At 41.3% G+C, this 22,420-nt stretch overlaps 2 protein-coding genes and 1 long non-coding RNA gene across 4 annotated transcripts; 2 read left to right on the plus strand and 1 right to left on the minus strand.

Annotated features, from left to right (window-relative positions):
* The first annotated feature begins 494 nt into the window (after window positions 1-494).
* Window positions 495-10,930, plus strand: fbp2 (fructose-1,6-bisphosphatase 2). The gene is made up of 7 exons (XM_046385988.1): window positions 495-1,185; window positions 2,252-2,414; window positions 3,489-3,581; window positions 4,673-4,813; window positions 5,729-5,866; window positions 9,131-9,250; window positions 10,427-10,930. Exons 1-7 carry the CDS (start codon window positions 1,013-1,015, stop codon window positions 10,610-10,612), a joined length of 1,014 nt encoding a protein of 337 aa, XP_046241944.1. The 5' UTR covers window positions 495-1,012; the 3' UTR covers window positions 10,613-10,930.
* Window positions 10,931-12,593: 1,663 nt separating this feature from the next.
* Window positions 12,594-17,688, minus strand: ctsla (cathepsin La). Its single transcript, XM_046385989.1, has 8 exons — window positions 17,542-17,688; window positions 16,488-16,622; window positions 16,268-16,390; window positions 15,875-16,027; window positions 14,479-14,703; window positions 13,734-13,902; window positions 13,483-13,600; window positions 12,594-13,024 (listed from the first exon to the last, which is right to left on the minus strand). Exons 2-8 carry the CDS (start codon window positions 16,608-16,610, stop codon window positions 12,925-12,927), a joined length of 1,011 nt encoding a protein of 336 aa, XP_046241945.1. The 5' UTR covers window positions 16,611-16,622; window positions 17,542-17,688; the 3' UTR covers window positions 12,594-12,924.
* LOC124057582 lies at window positions 15,470-17,529 on the plus strand. Of its 2 annotated transcripts, none has more exons than XR_006843133.1 (3): window positions 15,470-15,601; window positions 15,826-16,047; window positions 17,031-17,529. It is a non-coding gene; the product is annotated as an uncharacterized LOC124057582 (long non-coding RNA). The 2 variants fall into 2 exon arrangements; XR_006843132.1 differs by lacking the exon at window positions 17,031-17,529 and adding an exon at window positions 16,198-16,451.
* Window positions 17,689-22,420: the final 4,732 nt, after the last annotated feature.

Consider the following 22,420-nt stretch of genomic DNA (forward strand, 5'->3'; position numbering starts at 1 on the left):
GTTTAAACGTCACCTTTTCATCAACGTGTGGTTTGTTTATAGCTAGTGAGAACTGGCTGTTAGACGTTGTTGTTATAGCATGAAAAGGTCAGAGATGCAATCTGTTGCTGTTGGTGTGTCCCAAGAACTGCAGCCTTTTATTCATGTGGATAGAATAAGTAAACACTTCAGTCTATTAGACTTTAAGTAAACCATAAATGTATTTTCAAAATTGAAAAAGTGGAGGATATGTTGTCTTCAAAAGTTAAGAGATACTTTATGGAGAGGAGCTGACCTTTAAGTTAAAGGTCAGTGGGAGCTCACAGAGCCCTAATGACATTTAAAGCTCCCTTGAGCTGCTGTTGTGCTGTGTACATGTACGTCTACTCTCTTTAATATTCACAGGTCACATCTCTTTCTCTCTCATCTCATTTTATGTTTCTTGCTCAGAAACATAAAATGCTCGAATCGAGACTCCCTTTAAACTAAATCGTACAAGATGTTTTGAGTCAGCAGGTGAAATAAACCCCACTGATTTAATAGATCATATGCCGATGCTGGTTCAGTTCTGTTGCTTGTCCCACAGAGTGTCCCTAAACCTAATCACTCCTCAGTGTTCGCTACATGAACCTGGATATATAGAAAGTAGTTCCTCTTGTCTCAGCGCCCGCCTGTGCAAACAGATGTGGTGAAAATACCGAGAACTTACCTCAGAGCTCTCGTGTTACCCAAGTTTTGAGTTACTTGTGTCAAACATGTTGCAAGCCTTTTGACTAAATGAATAACAGAACTTGTCTTGTGCAGGATTAAACTGTGGCAGTCTGTGCAGCTGACACCTGACACCCCCTAACCCAACTTCGAATACACACACACACACACTTCTACTTGGCTGCACTCACAAATAGATCCCCTGGCTTGCTGTCATGGCTCTGCGTATGAAAAGGGCTTGGCTGGTAATGAGGTCGCTCACTTACTGTCCGTCGTCCGTTCAGTCTGCTGCACGTCAGGAGAGACAGAAGCACCAGAACCCAGAATGTCGGACCAGTCGGCGTTTGACACGGACGTATGGACCCTCACCCGGTTCGTCATGGAGACGGGCCGCCAGGCTAAGGGGGCAACTGGTGAGTTGACCCAGCTCATCAACGCCATGCTGACCGCCATCAAAGCCATTTCCTCTGCTGTGCGCAAGGCAGGCCTGGCTCACCTGTAAGTACTGAGGTACTGGAATAGGCTTTTTGGGAACCATATAGTTTACTGACTGATAGGAAGTGATGAATATCTATGATTAGACAAAGACTAATCTTTTATATAAAATAATTCTAATAATGTTTTTCAACTATGTAAGACTTGCATTGCTTCCGTCCCTCCTCAGAGAGGTCAGAGGTCAAGGTCAGCTGCAGAAAGGGTCCAGCAATTCAGCGTTTTACCACGCCTGGTAGTTTGACATTTTGCTTCACTCCAACAGAAGACTTAGGAACCAAGACTGACTCAAGAGTTGAAGCTGCGTTCCTGGTCGTAAATTAAGGATTTAGAAGTTGTGCAGTTTGTACACTTCGCCACAGAGGCAGTGGAGAGACTGATATGACTGATTGTTTCGTGCTGCTGTATTATGAGTGAGATAACAAGCTTTGTGTGATTTTCGGTGTATTTCAGCACTTTAATCTCAAAGTGATAAAGTATTGTGCAGCTTATTTAGTGTTGTGTGTAGCAGGAGATAAAATGGTAAAAATGTGATTGCACAACCGTTTTGATTTGTTGAAAACTGACGCAGTAACCATTTCAGTGTTCAGGGAAGAGAAGCCAGTGGCTTGGAGGATTATTTGAATTAAAGCAGAGCCTATAGAGGCTGACTTCTGACTGGTTTTGAGTGTCTAGTCTTTTCTCAACAGCAACAACCAAAACCTGAACAGCAGCTGTTACATTATGTAAGACTTTGTTGAGAAAGATATGCAGCCTGGGAGTAAATGCTGCTTATTAGAACTAGTGTTTTACTGTACTGTTCTTCATCATCTCAAATGAGGGGACTTGAAGTGTCGCCCCGAAAATGTTCCATAAGAAGTGCTACTGTAACTGTGCCAACTCATGAAGAATGGATCATTATTCAGTGAATTTCACACACACACTGAAGTTACGCAACCAGACGCAAATCAGCATTGTTCGAAACTAAATGAAGATAATCGATGTTCTGAGAATAGCTGCAAATGCTCTCAAGTCATCTCTCAATCAAGTTTGTGAGACTAAAGCTTGGCTGCTGATTGGCTGGTGCACGCAGGCAGGGCTTGGCGGGCTCGGTGAACGTGACCGGGGACGACGTGAAGAAGCTGGACGTGCTGTCTAACGACCTGGTCATCAACATGCTGCAGGCCTCCTACGGCACCTGCTGCATGGTGTCTGAGGAGAACAAAGAGCTCATCATCACCCCCAAAGACAAGAGGGTGAGTGAGGGGGAGGAGACAACTGTCTGCTCCATTTAGAGGAAATTTAGCACATTAACCAAATGCGCTGAGAAGATAAAAATGTTTTGAAAGCTCTGATGATGTCGTTCAGACTTTCAGAAGTTGGAACAGCTGTGTCTTCCCCAAACTGTGAGTTTGCAAGATGCAGCTGAAAGAATTCACAAACAAAATTGAGCAGGATCTGAGATTATGTTCATTACTTGTGGACCCATCACAGTGAACCATCTCTGAGCAAAATATTTCAGCATGTATACATTTTTGTTATTTTGAAGAATTACTTGTGAAGCCAGAATTTTCCTGAAACTTTCTTTGAATCTGGGGTAATATTTCCTCAAGTATCCAATAAATTTGTGAGGTTAGAGGGACTAATTAACAGCTTTGACACCGTTAGAACTGCTCATTCTGAGTTACTTATACCACTCACTGAACCCTTATGGTGAGAGCTCATGTTTGGAGGAATGTCAAACGCACCACACATCACACAGAATAAATGGACTTCCCTGGAGCCTCTTCTAAGATGAGCAGATGCTTGTGTAGTGTGTGAGTGTTAACATTAACTTAAACACTTCATGTTGACTTGATATCCACAGACTTGAGTGCTGCCCTGACGTGAGACCACACTGCCCTCTTTTACGTCTTTTAAATATTTAATATTGCATGTTGAATGAAACTCTTGGCTGCTGCTGAAGTAAGACAACTCATACATTATTCAGTATTGGCTAACAAAGGATCCAACTGGATTGATATCAGCTCTGCAGCCACAACTGGATGCTGTTCACAGTGTTACCTGTTGTCACTTTCGAGTCGTGTCGTCGCTGCATTATGTCTGTTGATTATTTGTAATTTTGAAAAGGAAGTGAAGTGAATGTTGGAAAACAGGGGGCAGTCTCTAATGAAGAGAAACAGTTTAAATGAGAAATAATTCGCTGAAATATGAATAAATGTGATATTTTAAATAGTTTTTATTATTTTTTTTGAACTGTGCATGAGAAGAAAATTCACTGTGTTGTATCTTTCCTAATAACGTCTTGACGGGATTTGATTTCATCACAGGGAAAGTATGTGGTCTGCTTTGACCCTCTGGATGGCTCCAGTAACATCGACTGCTTGGCTTCCATCGGCACCATATTTGCCATCTACAAACGAGTACGTTTGACCTTTGAGGAGAAACACAAACCGTGCAGGTTCATGAGACACAGTAAATTATTAGATAAAGCATATATTGTAATAAGAATTAATTCCAAATCTCTGCAGTAAAACTCTCTTCCCTCTTATCAGTGTTGTGCTTTTAAACTGTTTCTAATGTTGTTTGTAAACTGATTATGCCTCACTGGAAATATTAATTCCTCTGAATGTTTTTATAGCACTAAGATATGCAATTTTAATACCAACATAAGTCAGCAGTTCAATGAACAGAAGAAGAAACACACTAAATTTAGAAAACCTGCATCACACAAACACTGTTTTGAAACTTATGTCTTTTTACAAGATTCGAATAACAGATATAATGATGACATAACTGCACTTGTCACATTTTATTAGATGTGTGTATGTGAGTATTACACTAGTTTTATGTAGTGTAAATACATGGCCTGAGAGTGCGGTGACGCATTGTAGACACCAGGGGGCACTGTTGGCCAGCTAATCCAGCCTTCTCCTCATTAAACTGCATACACTTTTATTGGTCCATCAAAAGCAGACACCTCAGACACAGGAAACTGGACTTTCTCATGCATTCCTGTGATAAGCACCTCACAAGTCAAAGCTACAAACTGGGATAAAACAAACAGACACTTTTAGTTTGTATTTTTATTCCCCTTTATGCTTCGCCTTAATTTGAATATGTTTTAAGTGCCTGTTCAACATTTTGTTTACTGTGAAGTACAACTTACAGACAGACAGATCAGCAACACTTTTAACCTATGATGATTTATCTTTTCTTAGCTGCTTCTTCTTGCTCTGTTCTGACACATTTTTAATTTACAATATTAATATCGATGAGATTAGATTGCTGTTTTTGTCTTCAGGGCTTGAAATTTCTCCAAATTTTGTGACTCTTCATATTGGCCCATTTGTCACCCTCACTACTGTTGCTGACTGAACCCTTCTTGCTCAAAATCTTTCCGTAGAGTCCTTGAAACAGATACCTGTGGTTTAGCGGTATCTGGAGAGGGGACTGTTCCACTGCCTCCATGTTTTCCTCTCCGCTGGTTTATTTCCCCTCTCGGCTCATTCAGGTATCTGAAGATGAACCAGTGGAGAAAGATGCCCTGCAGCCTGGAAACAACATAGTGTGTGCAGGCTACGCTCTGTACGGCAGCGCCACCCTGGTGGCCCTCAGCACCGGCGCTGGCCTCAACTTCTTCATGCTGGACCCTGTGAGTACTTCAATTAAGTGTCTCCAGTTTTCCTTGTACTTTTACTTTGCTAATCATGCATACATCCCTTTTTACTTGGCAGAAAGTGTGTCACTGTAAGCATCCTTGTCTAAAGCCATAAAAGATCCAGCATGAGGCAAAACAAAGATTCAAATTCAGGACTGATTTCATCTCTTTTTCTACGTGTTGGTGGTTATTTCCCTTTTCAGTATCCCTGATGTTTGCCTTTTTTTAATCATTATTTTTAGTCAGACAACTCCTTTATCACCTTTCACAATCAAACAAGGACTTACCTTACTTTTCAAACCCGTATCATGTTCTGCATTTTATTCCACATTCAAATTTACTCACAAGTAGAAACCTACAAGGCAAACATCTTTTTTTTTTAGCTCAGCAACAACACATCATTGGGAATTCGCCTTTGGATAAGCAGCTTTAGTCATTATAGGATGAAAAGGTTCACTGTATGTTTCTAAGAAATCTTGTTGTTCTTGTCACGGATTCAGAAGTGTTTTTCAAGCATGCAGCTCTCGAGACTGATGATATAAAACAGAACATGTGCTCTGCAGGCGTCTCAGGGCTTCACTGGACTGTATGAGACATTTTGTTTCCCTGGAAAAGCCTGAGAAAAATTTGATAGCATGTAAGTTCAGAGATGTTGCCTCTGTCACAGGAAAATGAACAAAATGTTTTGCTGCATTGAACGTGTTTGGTAACAATTATGGATCTGTAATTGTTGGCTGCAATCCGGATTCAAATTTTGGCACCTTTTCAATGTGTTTTAATCAGATTTTCCTGAAAACAAATCCACCTGTAGTGAAGTACATTTAAATTCTCTGCCGAGTGTGTTGTTTCAGTGGATTCAGTCCTGTGGTGAGGATCATCCCACCTAAACATCACGTTTGTGTTCGTCAGGCCATTGGTGAGTTCATCTTGATCGAGAGGAACGTGAAGATCAAGAAGAAAGGGAAGATCTACAGTCTCAATGAGGGCTACGCCAAGTACTTCCACCCCTCCATCAACGAGTACCTCAAGCACAAGAAGTACCCAGAGGTGAGAGCGTCTTACAAAGTTAAACAAGCAGTAGAGAAAAAGAAAGCTCTCCCTCTTCACATGGGCCGAGTTTTACTTTGTGTTGGCCGTTTTGAATTCGATACGTTCGATGGGGGCGTGCAGCAGACGTCGTTTCCTCTCACACAGCGACGCTCAGGCTCAGTGGCCTCCCTCACTGCTCACGTGAGTCCTGAACAAGCGTTTGCTCTGGTAGAATGCGTTTACACGAGGACTTTTTGGTCAGCAGCGCAAAAAAAAAGAGAAAAAAGAAGAAGAAGAAGAAGGTCGACTCAAAGGGTGTCAGCGCATTGGAGAAATATTTCTCAACAGCAGAAATAGTATAAATTCATGTTAAACCTTAAGAGAAAGAGCTAATTTTACTCTTTTCTTACCTTTTTTTCTAAGAAACTGTCCCTTTCAAAAATGAATAGTAATGTGAAATAATTCATATGAGTGGCTGATGTATGATAACTGATCATTGGTGTTTTACGTTTGTTTCAGTTCTAATTTTACACTGTACAATTAAATATTTGAATGAAACGGCTGGCAGTTAAGATGACGAGAACACAGTTTGAATGTGTGGTGAGATTTCTTGTTGGAACGAGCAGCGTCAGCATTCACGTGTTGTTAATTCAAGGAAGCTGAAGATGAAAATCTTTGGTTAAAAGGTTGAAGGTGCTTCATGCATCAGGGTACCACAGTCCGAGTGAGCAAAGTGCAGTCCACCTGACCCAAACATGTGATTGACAGTCAGTGGAGCGTGACACTTGGCTCAGACAGGATGAAGGGCGGCAGCTCGGTCAGCTGAGCTGCAGGACGGTGACACGGCTACTGCAGGAAACACGCTGTTCCTCAGGAAACTGCAGCTTCTCATCTGGAAACTCTTTAAGTGCTGAGTGTGCACATGTCCAGCACGGTCACAAACATGAGTGCAAAGTTTGTCCTCACGATGGTCCACAGGGGGGTTTGCTGATACAGCCCACAGCACTTTATGGAAATATGAGCTTAAATGTCGGTCTCTGACGCTTCTTCTTGACCCAGCGCCTTCCATACACAAAACACAGCTCAGACTCATGCATTACAAGACGAAAAAAGAATTTGTTTAGTGGTTCAGTCAATGAACGCCTTTCCTGAAAGACCTGCTAAACATCGGGTGTCTTCTGGTGATTTCAGGATTGTTTGTGAGTCTGTGACACACTGGTTAAATCATTACTTGTGCCACAGTTTATCTTCTTCTAGGATTCTTCAGCAGTTAAAAAGCTGAAGTGGTTGAGCACTCATCATCACGCTACACTTAATATAACCATCATGACAGAGCATGATGCAGCAGTGACACCACGGTCTTACTTTCTGTCATATGTGCTCTGCATTGTGAAATAGCAAAAACCTGTCTCACAGGATAGAACTGGAATGCAGATGTTGCTGGAGACTCGCACAGGGAAGTTCACATCCAGTGTTAAGGTGGTAGACTTTCTCCTTTCTGCTCAGCGTTAGTGTCAGTCCTCACTGCTGTGAAGCAGGTGTGCACTGAGGCTGGACTCCCAGCTTGTCACATGGTCAAATAGTTATTCCACTGTGTGTTTTCTTCTTATTCCACAGATCTTCTCATAAGTTCTTAAACCATTTTCCAGGAGGCAGTGATCAGGTGGTGTCAACCTGATCACTGCCTCCAGATCAGCACTCCAACAGGTGTGAAGTTTGTTTGAAGATAATTCTCACAAACATCTTACCCTCAAAAACTTTCCCACCTCCTCTTTGCATGTCCTCTGCTGCTTTTTTCATTTTCTATTCACTTCTTTTTATCATTTCCTGTGTCAGTGACCAGCTGGAGGTGTTGTTTGGTTGTTTTTTTTTTAGCTTGTGTGTTAGTGAGTATTGCGTGGTGTGGCTGGGTCTGTTTTTGGGAAATACTATGCACGCACACACACATACACACCCTCCTGGTGGCTGGGATGTGACTCAGCAAACACATGACTCTGCCTCACGTTGTGCTGGTCTGAACATGAAGCTCTCATCAGGGCAGCTGATTCCTTCCTTACTCAGAGTGCTGCTTTGTTTTGCTGAGAACTTTTCACTGACTGAAAGTCCACTGGTTGAACCAAACAGCAGTCGTGAAATAGCCGTCTGCTTGTCAGTGTGTGTAATGCTGTGAGGCCCCTGCTTTAATGTCCAGCTGCTGCAGGTGGACTTTGACCTGTCTGTTTAGTTTGCCCTCAGCTGCACGTCAGAGCAACTCGTGATTTCTGAATGAAGCAGATCTGCTAAAGCTGCAACTTTTAAATGAGCTGCCTGACAGACCTGTTCATGAAACACCCTTCATCACTACACGCAAACCGGTTTTCTTTCATACTGAAGTACAATTTAATGTCCTGTTTCTGAACACAAATAGAATGTCACTCGCTAAGCTTTAAGCGTTTAAATTTAACAAACATTTGCCCAAAAGTCACAAAAGTCACTTGTGTTGTTCCTAATCTGGCAGTCATTTAGTCGGTGTGCAAATACTTAAGTTTTTGACATTTAACCTTTTTAGCAAACAGTTCCCGTAGAGGGCACCGATTTACGTGTCAGGCAGTTAGAGTCTAAACCTTCAGTAAAACCTCAGTAGTGTTTAGTGATTTTAAGATTTAAACACTGAAAGATTTCTAGCACAAAGAGCCTTTACAGTCAGCTGATGCTTCTGCTATTATGGTAAATTAAAAAGGCAAATGAAGAGCAAGTTATCTAAGCAGGCAAAACACGAGACAGTTTTATGTAAAGTGCACATTTAGAAATGACAGTGTGCAGTGTGCGTCTCTGGTGAGCTCTGGAGGAAACGACTGACCCTGCAGTGTTTTCTATCTGTACTTTATAAAGAGACCTTTCACATAATCAGTGTTTAGACAACAGCCCCAACAATCAATTATCACACTGGCTTGACACGGAAACCCTGACTGGATTAGGATTATGCCCACTAGTCCAACTCATATTCTGAAGTCTCTGAATAAGGCTTGAAATGTTTTTACGCAGCCATATTTTGCTTCTCTGAAAACATGTTATCACTGAAATCTATTGACATGAATACACGAGGACCTCAGCTGCTGTTCTCTGTGGGAGAGGAAATGACCAAAAGTCAAACCTGACGAAGGACTTTGGTGAAGGTTCACTCATCGTACACAAACTCTGTGTGCCTGCTTTAATGTAATCTGCCGTTAGACCCTTAAACCCTGTTCTTGGGAGAATATTTAACATGCACTAATATTTAAAATGCACCCTTTCCTCCTGCAGGATGGCAGCTCCCCTTATGGAGCTCGTTATGTGGGCTCTATGGTGTCAGATGTTCACCGCACCATCGCCTACGGAGGGATCTTCATGTACCCCGCCAACGAGAAGAGCCCCAAGGGAAAGGTACGCACTGAGCCTCACCAAGCACTCTTAATCAAATCCCAGCTGCCAGACTGTCAAAGTTTGGGATTTCCTCATAAGCCACAGGACCTGAAACTTATTCAAAACTCTTAAATAATGCCAGCTATGAACAGGGATGTACTGCTTCTAAACATTTCAGTGAGAGCAGCCTACAAAGACCAACAGCACCGGCTATCCAGGACCTCTCACTCAGTTAAATCACAGTGAGAGACAAGGCATCATCGGAGCCACAAGATTCTCGTTCTCAGTCTTTTCTGTTGCCTGATGAGTGTGATTATGAACCTTCACAGCACAAGCCACTGGTTCTCTGTGCCTCGCGGATGAAGAACCCGTATGCTCAGTCACAAAGTGCACAGCGCCTCTTGCAGTAGTGTAACCTGAGGCTGGAGGTGTTTTTCTCACCGTGTGATAAATAAAGCTCAGGGGCCGTGCTCATAAAGATAAAAACCAACAACACCTCACCCATCTCCTTTCAGACAGCTCTACTCTGTGACCCATTTCTCCAGGAGAGACTGTCATTATTTACACCTCTTTGATTGTTAATTACAAATAAGATTCAGACAGTTAAGTGAAGCGGAAACTGCTTGACTGACAGCCCTCAGTGCTCTTGAAAACATCACGGCACAGTTTGTTTCATAATGACCTCTACCTTTAACTTTGTCTGTTTCACGCTGGACATGTAGGCAAGGCAAGTCTGTTTATTTAGTACATTTTAAACACAGATTGCATAAAATGAGTAAGACAGAATGAGGACAAAAACAAAACAATAATTGGAGCATTAAAATGGATTTAATTAAGGTCAAATGGCAAAATCAAAACAGACAGAAGTTACGTAATTATAGGCATGGACAGAGAGTCGATCAGAGCTTACAGGGACTGCGAGCTCTGACTGACACGTACTGACATGACTGACAGAGCTAACTCTGCCAACCTGAGGCAAAATTTAAAGCAAATATGAAAACAAAACGGTCTGTAAACGTCTCCGCTGTGTGCCTCCTCGTGTAGACATGGTGACATCTTAATGCTGAAGCGTAATCAAGGTGTGGCGTTCACCTGATAGTAGCAAAAAGCTACTTCAAAACGCTTTTCTTACATTCACATAACATCTAATGAGTGCTGCAACTTGACTGTGTTTTTCTTTAAATTTTCTCTCCAAAGCTGCGGCTGTTGTACGAGTGCAACCCCATCGCTTTCCTCATCGAGCAGGCGGGAGGCCTCGCCACCACCGGCACTCAGAGGATACTGGACGTTCAGCCTGAGTCACTCCACCAGCGGGTGCCCTTCGTGGTCGGTTCCCCTGATGATGTCAGCGAGTACCTGTCCTTCGTCAAGAAGTTCCAGTAAAGCTGCAACAGCTTCGTTTATGTCTGGATAATCTCGCTATTTCTCTTCAAGTCTGTGTCCTTGAGATCAGAGGAACTGCTGTAAATGTATAAGAGATTATAGAATAATAGTTCAAATAGCAATTTTTGTGACATTTAATCCATCAGGAATAATTATGCTTTGCAGAAAAAGAAATCTTCATCACATCACATAGAACATGACAAGTGCAGTCATGAAATGTTTCTGCACATCTCAGCTTGTCCTTTTTCCTCTTTTTGAACAAAATCACAATCAGGTACTTTAACATTTAGAAGTCATAAAATAAACATTTTTCAAAAGAAAAGATTATTGTTTTCTTCACTTAAATATCTTTGAAGGTACACCAACGAACTGCAAAACTCTTTCTGAATTTCCTGAATCACAGCATTTATTTTTCTTGGCTTTGCACAAGTCCTTTTTAAGTGTTTACAACAAGAAGAAACAGAAGAAAGCAGTTTATTTTGCCAGTAGTGCTGCAGAAACTGAATTAGAGCTACATATTTTTCCATATCTGAATGGCTGAACACCAGCATGAGTAAAAGTGAACTGGTCCTTTAATCACGTTCTCTTCCTCTGGCTCCTGTTCTTCTCTGTGGGTTTCACAACTCGTTCCTCAAGCTGCTCATACTGTTTTTACTGCATATCAGCTGGGAATGCAGTCTGAGGTGAAGTAAATATGTTACAGAAGCACACCTGTGCAAGCACGCACGCACACACACACACACACACACACACACATGCATCGTTACCCTGACCAGCTTTACAGCTAAAACAGGACACTGAGATTTGGGTCAGTCAGCAGGTCAGCGCTGACAAAGAGAAAGCTTCATTGGGTTCAGATTGTTTACTAAAATCGAAGTAGCAATACCACAGTCCTGCATTCAGAATCGCACTTAAGTAAAAGTACTACAGTATTAGCGTCAGAAGTTGATGTTAATGTCATTAGATTTTAATCACTGATGCATTAATGTGTTCAGGTGGGGATAGTTTGAATTACTTTATCAACTGCTGGGTAGGACATTTTTTAACTTAAGAAGTAGGAGAAATTTCTCAACTTTTAAAGTGACACTTTATCCTTCAGTTTAGCAGAAAAAGTCAGAATCAACACATCTGAAGAAAGATGGTTTTCACATTACATGAGAGGTATGAAAAATTGCGAATTAGATCATTAGTTGTGGTAGTTAACACCTAATGCTTTGAGACTCATGTGAGGCGACCGCCTTCGCTACAATAAAGGGGCGACTGTTTCTGAACCAGCAGCATTGTTAAAGAATCAATAATCCTATCAGATCGCTGTGCCAGACATCAGGGAGCACAGCTGCTTTTACGTGAGCTCATATGACTCAGTCTGCACTCTACATGTCAAACCAGTGTGTGGGATAATCAGCAGCGTGTTAAACATTACATGTTATGTTTGCGAGCTTCAGTCACAAGACTGAAAAAAAAGTACAGATGAAGTAGGGCCTGTCATGATCATGTGATCAATTTTATTTATTATTAACAGATGAAAAGATTTTGTGGTGATCCTTAAATATGTCAATAAACACTTCTGAGAAACAAGACTAAGCTTGAAAACCAAAACTCACGATCTCTGACCCTGTGTCAGTGGTTGTATCAGTCAGTGGTCCGTTATGGGGAGCAGCAAGACCAGTGGTGACTGATGACTCAGCATTTACAGCCGTCAAAACACAGCAGTGCTCTGCCATATGATGATTTCAATGAAGTGGAATTTTCTGACATCATTGACCTAATTTAAATACAAGTTCGCGAGTGTTTCTGCTATTTAACACAAACAAAATGGCTCTATCACAGCATTTTGCATAAACGGTCAACGTTAAGTGGAAAAACTCGCAGAGCTCAACACAGAACGGTCTGAGCACAGAAAGAGCTGCGACACACGTATGTGAAAATGCAGCTAAAAACTGATTTTAACAAGCAATCAAAAATCCTCCAAACACCAAACTAGTGTTTCACAACTTTAATTGATCACAGTAAAAGTAGAAAAAAAAAAAAATCATTTACAATGACCAAAGCAAGTGTTACATACCACTCACCAAGCAGCCTACACATATTTACAAAGAATAAAACGCTAAACTAAAATCCTTTCATAAAGTGGCATAAAAACAGCCAAGATAAAATGTCACCTTTTCCCTAAAAACAACAGTGTTGCTCTTCTTATGACACCACAGACTCTCCTCTCGATGCGTCGCTCCGACCGAAGCCTCGCTTCTCGGCTTCAGCCAAACTACTGCAATAAAAACACTATGGTGCAACAAAGTGGAGCCGTGCAAACACTAGACCAGAGGATAACTGGCCGCTGTCGCAATTCCACAGTGGTTCTTCCTGTCTTTAGCCATGTAGATGTAGCCTTTGTCGCCCCACTTTTCACTCCAGCTGCAAGAAGACAATCAAAACAAAAAAAAAGGACAAACAAAAAGGTCAGCAGGTGAGTTTCACTGATTTGATCTGCTCTCTGAATGTTAGATAATTACGATCAGATCGTCTGCAGCCAATCAGGGACGGGAGCTGCGAACTGGCTTCCTGTTTACACGACTACTTACTTCTTCTGTAGCAGAGTTTATGTGTACTGTTCATGTTAATGAGATTAACATCCTGTTGAATGTCAGGCTGACAAGCTTGTTACAATTCAGGAGCTGTGAGTTCATGCTGACTGGATCTAAAGTGAATACTTTAGTGAATTTCAAAGGGAGTAAGAAAAAGTCTGTCCGACAATGTACTGTAATGGCCGCTGAAGCTCTCAAACTAAGCTATGGGCTCGTGTAGTAGTGTTATCGCATCAGGTTTAGACATTTAGGTTACGTGCTCAACTTCCAAAACATTTTCCCGCTGACCTGTTCTTCACGATCCAGTATTTCTTGCCGTCTACATCCTCTCCCTCGAAGCCGTAACCCACCACCAGCACACCGTGGTCCAGCTCCTCACTGCTGCACTCCTTCTCATAGTAGATTCCTGAAACACGCCGACCAAAATCACAAATTACATATGAACTATTAAAAACAGAAGGCAGATGCGAACAAAAAAATAAATAAATAAATAAAAATCGTGTCTTTAAATGCATTTCTTCACAAAACCAAGAACTGACCTGACTGGTAAAACTGGAAAGACTCATGGCCAGCATCAATGGCGACTGAAACAGGTCCCACGGCGGCCACGGCCTTCATCAGAGCGCGCTCCTTGCCGCTGGGGACGTCGACAAATCCCGTGTCGTTGGCAGAGTTGTATTTGGGGTCATAGTGACACGGCTGGTCGTCCTGGAAGAAGCAGAGAAGAAGACGGTGAACACGATGTTACGACGACTACGCGTTTCATAGAAACCCACAGAATTACCCACAGAACCGCTGAGAGCTAGCAACTGTCGAGAGGACAGTCGACAGACTGATCGATAATGGGACATTTTAAACTTAAATTTATCACCTTTAAAACACCTTCCTACACAGTTATGATCAATGTTTTTCAAAGCTTTTTACAAAAGAGATTAAAAGCAATTTTCGAGCACTCTCAAGGTTCCTAAACCTCAAAGTTTTCAGACTCTTGCAGCCTTCATGTCATATCTATGATGTTATTATAAATGCATGTTAAAATTACAGTGCAAACCCTGTATGACGGAAAACAAAACTAACCTTTAAGTTTTTATTCAGTTTCATGGTTAGGGAAACAAATAAGTTTCCCTAACCATGATCTAAAACATTGTCTACATAATTTGCTTACAGCAGAACATCAATGATCTTTAACTGAACTCAAGTCCATTTATGGCCCTTAAGTTTGATTTTCCAAACATTTTAAGATGCCTTCACCTGACTTTCCCCTTCATCCCATGAGATACGTACCGTTCCCAGGTAAGGGTAAGAGTCCTCGGAGTCCAGGCCCTGGTTGTCCTTGATGTACTGGAAGGCCTGGTCCATCAGACCGCCATTGCAGCCCTCGTTGCCCTCAGGTCTGGAACAGTCCACCAGATTCTGCTCACTCAGGGACACCAGTTTGCCCGTCTTCCTGAAGTGCTGACCCTCCATAGCTCCGGTGGTGCTGAAGGCCCAGCAAGAGCCACACTGACCCTGAGAGCCAGAGAGGGGGGAGGACGGTTAAGACTGATGAAAACATTAAGAGTTAAATTTATGTTGCCATAAAGTAGTAAATTTCAGTGGTTACACCAAGCGATATGAAATAAATCTGCAATATAAAATGTCCCATGTAAAAGTTAATCTGCTATTTCTAGCCACTGTTTATTAATTAGACTTTTTCAGTTTCTTCTGATGTCGGCCATTTTGTCCTCTAGTACGGTCCTGTCTCAGAAACATTTTATACCATCACGTTCTGGCCAGACTAAAGGTTTTGCTTTTTTTTGTGTCAATACCAGACTTTTTAGCTCCCTCTTTTCTCTTTTCCTGTCATCTATTTAGTCTTCTCATTTTGCTCTTTTTATCTTTACAAATTGAAATCATATTGGACGTTGCACTCCAGCACTCTGACCTAACGTATATGACAGTGTTTTCCTCATGCTGGCCTGGTTTAGAGTGAGCTGGTCGCACCGGTTTCAGCTTACAGGTTGTTAATGTACAGCACGTCATGGGGGTGGAGAGAGAGCGAAGACTCTGTGGAGGAGGGGGAGTGTGTGTGGAACACACAGATAACGAAAACAAAGTGCCAGCAGCCACCTTATCTCTCCGTTCGAGCAAAACATTTACTTCGGTGGGCAAAGTGTCCTCATTGCTTTTAATAAGCAAAACTGTGACGATACAGCTGTTCAAAGTTGCACATTACGCAATCGTGTTTACAAGCCGATATTTGACCTGGTCTTCGGTTTGGCTCTCCTTCCACGCTAGCACAGCCATTAAAATAAGAGCTTGTGGTAACATACAGTGTGATTAGAAAACCAGAGTGCTTCTCACAGGAACAGCAATTGTGTTGAAGAAACATCACTGCTTTTACAGACAATGACTCCTGTGCTTTCAGGTCAGTCCATTTTTTGATGATAAAAGCTCCAAAACTAAACTAAATGGGTGTGAAAAATCACTTCCATATGCCTGTTATTTACATGTGTTCATGCGAGTTAACGGTCCTCCAATTTGTCACTTTATGAAAAACCACAAAGGGACAAAAAAAGTAATCAGTAAAGTGTTACAAAATGTGACAGCCAAATCTTTCCTAAGTTTTACCACACCTTGATAATTCACCAGGTGTGGTTGTCAGAGAGCCCTGAGGCTACATGAGGCATACAATCCTTACCTGGTCCTTAACGGGGGTGACGTAGCCCTTATCCCTCCAGTCCAGGGCACGTGGGGCCTCCAGGAAGTTGGGCTCCATGAACAGGGACCCCTTGACTTTCCTCTCTGACCTGCGCTTGTATCCGTTCATGATCTGCCTGAATTCCTCGTGAGTCTGTAGAGAGGTAAAGTGAAGTGAGTAAATGACAGTGATAATGTGTATCAAACTACTTGGCAGACACAGTTTTATGATTATAAATGTGTGCGATTTTAGTTTTTACTTCTGTTACTTTGTCTACTTTGCCTGCCATCAAATCCATTCATCTGACATTCTTTGGTTTCCAGACCTTTTTCAGAACTTTGACATGTTTGCCCCAGTAAAATAAGGGTCAGAGTGTTGAAACTGTGGTCTTACCATATCTCCAAAGTGGTTCATGCCCAGGCGGTAGGAATGTTTGCCCATGGAGTGGTCCAGGTTGTGCAACTCGATCTTCTTCAGGTTCTTCTCCCACACCATCCTCCTCCAGCCCTCCTCCTTCTACAAAAGGAAGAAAAAAAAAAATCAGACTTTTTCTTTTTTTTAACCGCAGCTTGAACAGCTTTCTGTAAAGACAAAAAAACCCAAAAACCCTCACCTCATGATATTTTTTTGTATGCCAGCTCTTCCACAGTTCCCAGTGCTCATCCAGCTGTGGGTCCAGGCTGGGGGCTGAGAGGACCGCACTCAGACACAAGGCCAACACGGCGAGGGGCAGCATTATGGCTTCCTACTGGAAACCAAACGGAAAACACAGAGTTAGGTCTCCATTTCCAAAGCAGCAGGTTAACCATTAGCGGAAGCAAACAACAGTTGAGTCTTGCAAGTATACCATCGAAATTCTGTCGCATTTTACTCAACCCGAGATTCGTCATGCAACCAGATTCTTTATAACAGCCTGAGTCACGCAAAGAAATCAGATCTAAAGCTGCAATACACATTCCCGACAGTACAGTCAGCCCCAAACAGGGCCAAATAAGCGGAATAAGACCAGAGGATCCTGAAAGCCATGATATCTTGACTGGATACACCAAAAATAAATACGTGTCCAGTGTTTAAGGGCTGCTTTCGTGCAAGCAGAAGAGCAGGAACTTAGCCAGATCCCAACAACAAACCGAGCCTGTTTTTGTTTTGTTCACAGTCACGGGATCTGCTGCGGAGGCGGCGTTGAGCCAGGAAACCAGCCTGGACATGGGAAACAGAACCAGGAAAACGAAAAGAAAACCAAAACTTTAGCCAGCAGCTACCAGAAAGCGGTCCTTTCAACCGGATCCACTCCTGCTGGAGGATGTTTCCCCTCGTAATTTAAACCAAGAGAAAGAAACTTGCAATGGCTGCTCTAAGCTATAGGAGGGGAGACGACGACAAAGGCAGCCGAATGAAACAAGATGGCTAATGCCGGCGGATAACAATAAAAATGTGGGTATTTTGACTTCACAGATAAATAAAAATGACACATTAAGTAGAAATTCTTTAAACTGACACTGGGATGTCGTTTATTCTGGGCTCAAATGTCGGGAAAAATTAGAGAAAAAAACAAATAATCATCATTATAATTGCTTTATAGTCTCATTGTCGGCGTCGAGCTCGGATATTCTGCTAACAAAAAGCAAGATGAGAAGATGAATGATGAAAAAAAATGTAAGACTTACTGTATATGCTCAGATGTAGAAGACCGAGATGGAGAAAATAACTCCTTCTCCCGAGATACACAAAGTTTATAAAGGCCCGACAGGCAGCAGAATGACAGCCCACCGAGATCTCTGATTGGTCCACTTCTTGTTTGTTACATGGATGCCCCGCCCCCGTCTGTGATGTCATCGTGGAAGCACGTGAGTCCATACCTCTGGAATGGTGTTGTAAAGAGGACACCGTGTTGTTTGCACAAAAAGGTAAAAGTTATTCATAGTGATTTTCAGTGTTGCTGAGCAGATTAAAATACAGATTAAGTGGCGTTGCCTCAGAGCGATCAAACAAGCCTCTGGTGAGCTGACCAAGACAAAAATACTTTTGCAATCAAAACCCCTAATGAGACTGTCTCTGGATGGAACAGGTTTCCCCCCCCCCAGTGCATGTAAATAACTGGCATAGGAACTTCTTGGTCACATAGATGTGTGACAAGGGTTTCTAAATATCTTTTTACATGACAAAGACTTGAAGCAGTGACCATATCACTGTAACAGGAGAAATGAAAGGCTATTAAATGCACTCAAGCCATATGACTGAAACTCACGAAATGGCTCCCAGGGGATTAAATAAGTCTGTTCACCACTGAACATTTGACCATTCTTAAAATATATATATGTTATTGTGTGTAGTATGTGGTCTTACAGTGGAAAAGTAATTCCCTTCTTGATCTCCCTCATAACCTGCTTTATCCGAGTCACCTGTTTTTTTTACATACACATAATTGCACTGAATGCAAATAGTTTAGGGACTGTGGTCTAATGAAACTTTACACAATAAACAAGCATTTAAGATACTTAAGGTCAATATCTTTCGCTTAGGGGCTCTTTGGTGGCTGCAGGAGTCTGAGATTAATGTAATTTCAGGAGGTCAAGGAGGCCCAATAAGCCAAAGCTTCTGTATTAACATTTCTTGTTGGACAGTCAGAGAGGTCTGCATATGGAGTTTTCAACCACAGCAGCACTTCAGACTTCGGGTTAGCCTGCAAAATGTTGGTGAAAAATATACCCAAAGTATGAAGGGAGACTTTCATGAGTCCATGTCCAGTGTCATCTGTTTGATTATGAATCAGACAATAGCGCGTGAGATGAGAGTTTTTAAAACCTTTGCCATTAGTATGTTACCTTAAAATACAGATACATTTATACCATCCAAAAACATGACAGCTGCTGCTGCGTGAACAGAGACGACCATGAAAAAATTGTTCAAAAAAACTTGAAGAAAATCTGTCTTCTCATTGATCAACGGTGTTTGTGAAAGACAGGATGTATGATACTCAGTGGTAACACGTGTTTATATCATCAATGCCCTGGGAGGCTATGAATATGTATCAGGCACAAAGTCTGAGTTAATCAGGGTCGATGCTCATGTGATTGATAAGAGAAATGTGAAACTCCCAGTGAGTTGTTTATGCATATAGAACACCTTTTGATTTTGAAGTTCCTGTTGCTGCTCAGTGATAGTCTCAGATTAGTTGTGAAAAGTAAACCAATTATCTTTCTCCTAGTGAACACAATTTTGAGTTACTTCACTTGAAGATTTATATTTTAAGTGACTTTATTCCTCTACCCCACCAACCCAGAATCCAAAAAACTTATACACTCATTCTGAATTTGATGTATTTAAAACAACTTTGGACAGGGCCAACAAAAGGCTGGGAAAGTTTTGTACTGCTCAAAAAGCACCTGAACATTCCACAGGTAAACATGTTCATTGGTAACAGGTGATAATATCATGATTGGATATGAAAGGAGCATCCTCGAAACCCTCAGTTCCCAAGCAGATGATGAGGCGAGGTTCACCACTATGAAAGACTGTATTAGCAAATAGCCCAATAGTTTAAAAACAATGTTTGTCAATGACAATTGCAACAGATTTAGGGATTTCATCTGCAAATCTTTGCACTTAGGGGTCAAGGCTCTGTTAACATCAAATGCCAAAAGTTTGTATAATCAACAATTAGAATAACAACAGAAGCTAATTATGAGTACATTTACTGTGAAACTTTTTTTCTTCTTTCTACTAAAGTAAAGCATTTGCATACCCCTTCCATAAAGGTGAAAAGATACTCAGAGTAAAGTACAGACCCAGGTCAGTTATTTCCTTTTTCCTTTTCATATCTGTTTATTCAATGCTAACTGTGCAGACCTGAGAGTGGTATTTCTTCTATTTAGGGAAGTGAATATGTTTATTGCACAAACTTTCAAAATTAAAATTCTAAAATGTAAACTACCCTGGCTTCTAAATCCAACATTTATAGATGCCCAAAAAAGTAGCTTAATTACTAATTATGACATACAAACCTTACATTAGATCAACATGCTGACATTTAATGTAAGTTAAACAGTGTGTGACATGATTCATCTACATCTGTCCAATGCATCATGTCCTCATGTTGCCACATGCAGGATGCATGATGTTCAAAAATTTCCTTGATGCATCTCTGCAGTGAAGTCAACATGGCATCATACTTACAGTGGGTTAAAAATACATAATTCCCTTGCATTTGCAAAACTTAGGAAGCAGAGTGCATCCTCAGATCATTTGTGACGGGGTTGCGTTGCTCAAGCGAAGCAACACATGACAGCGGTTGACTGAGCGCTTCTGTGAGCTTGCAAAGTCAGTGACCATATCTATCTTGTTAAATACTTTTTAACATATTACATGTTAGCTTGGATAAAACCCTCATATCCACATAGATAGTGGGTTCTTGCATGACCGTGTTTCTACAGTAGTCCAAAATACAAGTCTGGCTCAAGAGAGGGCCTTTAGCTTTTGTTTTTTCCATTGAAGTGAAGGCCACTGTAGGATCTCCTACACACTTTAAAAGAGGAGTGGGAGGGCAGTGGTATTCAGTTGGTTGCAATCTGCAGTCTTACTGCTACTAAATACTAAACACTAGTACTTAATCCAAAATAAAATACTCAAAGCCAAATGTTTTACATTATGTGGACAGTATGTAAATAAATGAATATTTTGTAACCGTTTACATGTTTTAACCTGAATGCAAAAGTTCAACAGTTTGGGAAAGGTTGGGGTAAGTGTATTCATTTTCTTGCCAAGAGTTAGATGAGAAGATCAATAGCACTCTTCTGTCTGTGCGATAAATATGAAGCTAACGCCAACAGACAATATCTGGCTCTGTTCGAGGGTAACCCTGTAGCATCTCTAAAGCTGCTAAAGCTAACTAACATGTTATACCTTGACACACAAATCAAAGAATAAAAATGACAAGTTGCAGATTTAGGGTCAGTTTATGCGACAATCTAGTTTCCCCCGAGTCGCTATGCTAAACTAAGCTTAGCTAACATAGGAGATTACTAGCAACTCCAAAGCTTAAACACTGAAACATTATATCTTGTCTATTTAATCCAAAAACTTTGTTTGTTTAAACATTGGCATGTAAATATGGATATGCATCTTCACTTCCTCCCACTGTACAAAAATGAAACCAAAATACCCTGGATATGAGAGCGCTGCCATCTTGTGCTGGTGATGTCATTTGGAGCCATAGTAGTGATCAGGTTCCCCCAGAGGGACACAATCTCAAGCAGTGCTCAGCTGTTGATCGTATTGTTTGTAACATCAAATAACTAATTAAAACCAAACCTAATAGAAAAATGAACATTCATACATAAATCAGTGTTACGACAACCCAGAAACCATTTTTGGCTCATGTCTAATCTATGAACATGAAGGGGGCATGGTTTATAAACCATACCAGCCAGCCACCAGGGGGTGATCAAGATGTTCTGGCTTCAGTTTCGTGGCAATGTCATGTTGTCTATCTTTATTTCCAGTCAGTGGTTTAAAACAAAATGTAAAAATGACACTTTGCAGTTTATGTGGGACCAAACTATTTCTTGGTCAAGACCAGAAACTGCCTGAAGACAACACTGTTGCCGGGCAACTGATCCTGGGCAAGAAATAGTTGACACACAATGCTTGCGTTGCCATTCTGACATAAGAGTGATAGTAATCTTCTCATCTAAGACACAACAAGAAGGCAAATAAGTATATGTCCAGAAATGTTCAACTGCGTGTTTCAAATGTCTTTACCAAAGGTCACTGCCCTTACAACATGTGAAATTAAGATAAAGTCTTGCTATCTGTTTGTGTAGTGAAATGATTTCCTGTTCTGTAATCTGTAATGTGATGAATATTCTGTTTATTCCACTGTAAGAGACTGTTGTAATGATGTACTTTGGAAGGTTATCAGAAGCTAGTCTGGTCTTCCCATCCAGACACAAAGGTTAACAGACCCAAATTGATGAACACATCCACTGAGAGGAGTTGCTGTCACTAAGATGTTTTTTCATGTAACAGTGTCATGGGTTATTGATCCAAGAGGTATTTGATTAGTTACAACACAATGCCTGCCATGTAACCTAAGAGTGAGGCAGTGATACTCATTATGCACATGAAAACAAAACTGTCAAGAGACAATAATAGATGAAGGTCATATGATCAGATTTTAAGTACCAGAACAGCTACTAAAACACATTGTGGTTAGATTTTTCTCTCAATTATATAGACTAATCTTTGAACGTCAGCTTTTAAAACAACATGGGTGAGAAGTTAGAAAAAATTGGAAATTTGAACATCCACAGTCCATGACTTCTGGGTAAATGCCACCTGCTACACAACAAAAGCTCCGTTGTGGTGTTTTCTCAGCAATCTTAGATTCAGTTTGCCGGGTGTTGTTAGAGCTGGACTTTGTGTCATCTGAATTTAGTTTACATCTGCTCTTGGAATTCAGTTCCCTGCACTTTGCCCAGCTACAACATTAAAATGCTGTTCACATGTTCATGCATAATCCATTAATACATAAAGTTGGCATTAACT

This window comes from Scatophagus argus, chromosome 4 (genome assembly GCF_020382885.2).
Source record: "Scatophagus argus isolate fScaArg1 chromosome 4, fScaArg1.pri, whole genome shotgun sequence".
Classification (NCBI taxonomy): domain Eukaryota; kingdom Metazoa; phylum Chordata; class Actinopteri; family Scatophagidae; genus Scatophagus; species Scatophagus argus.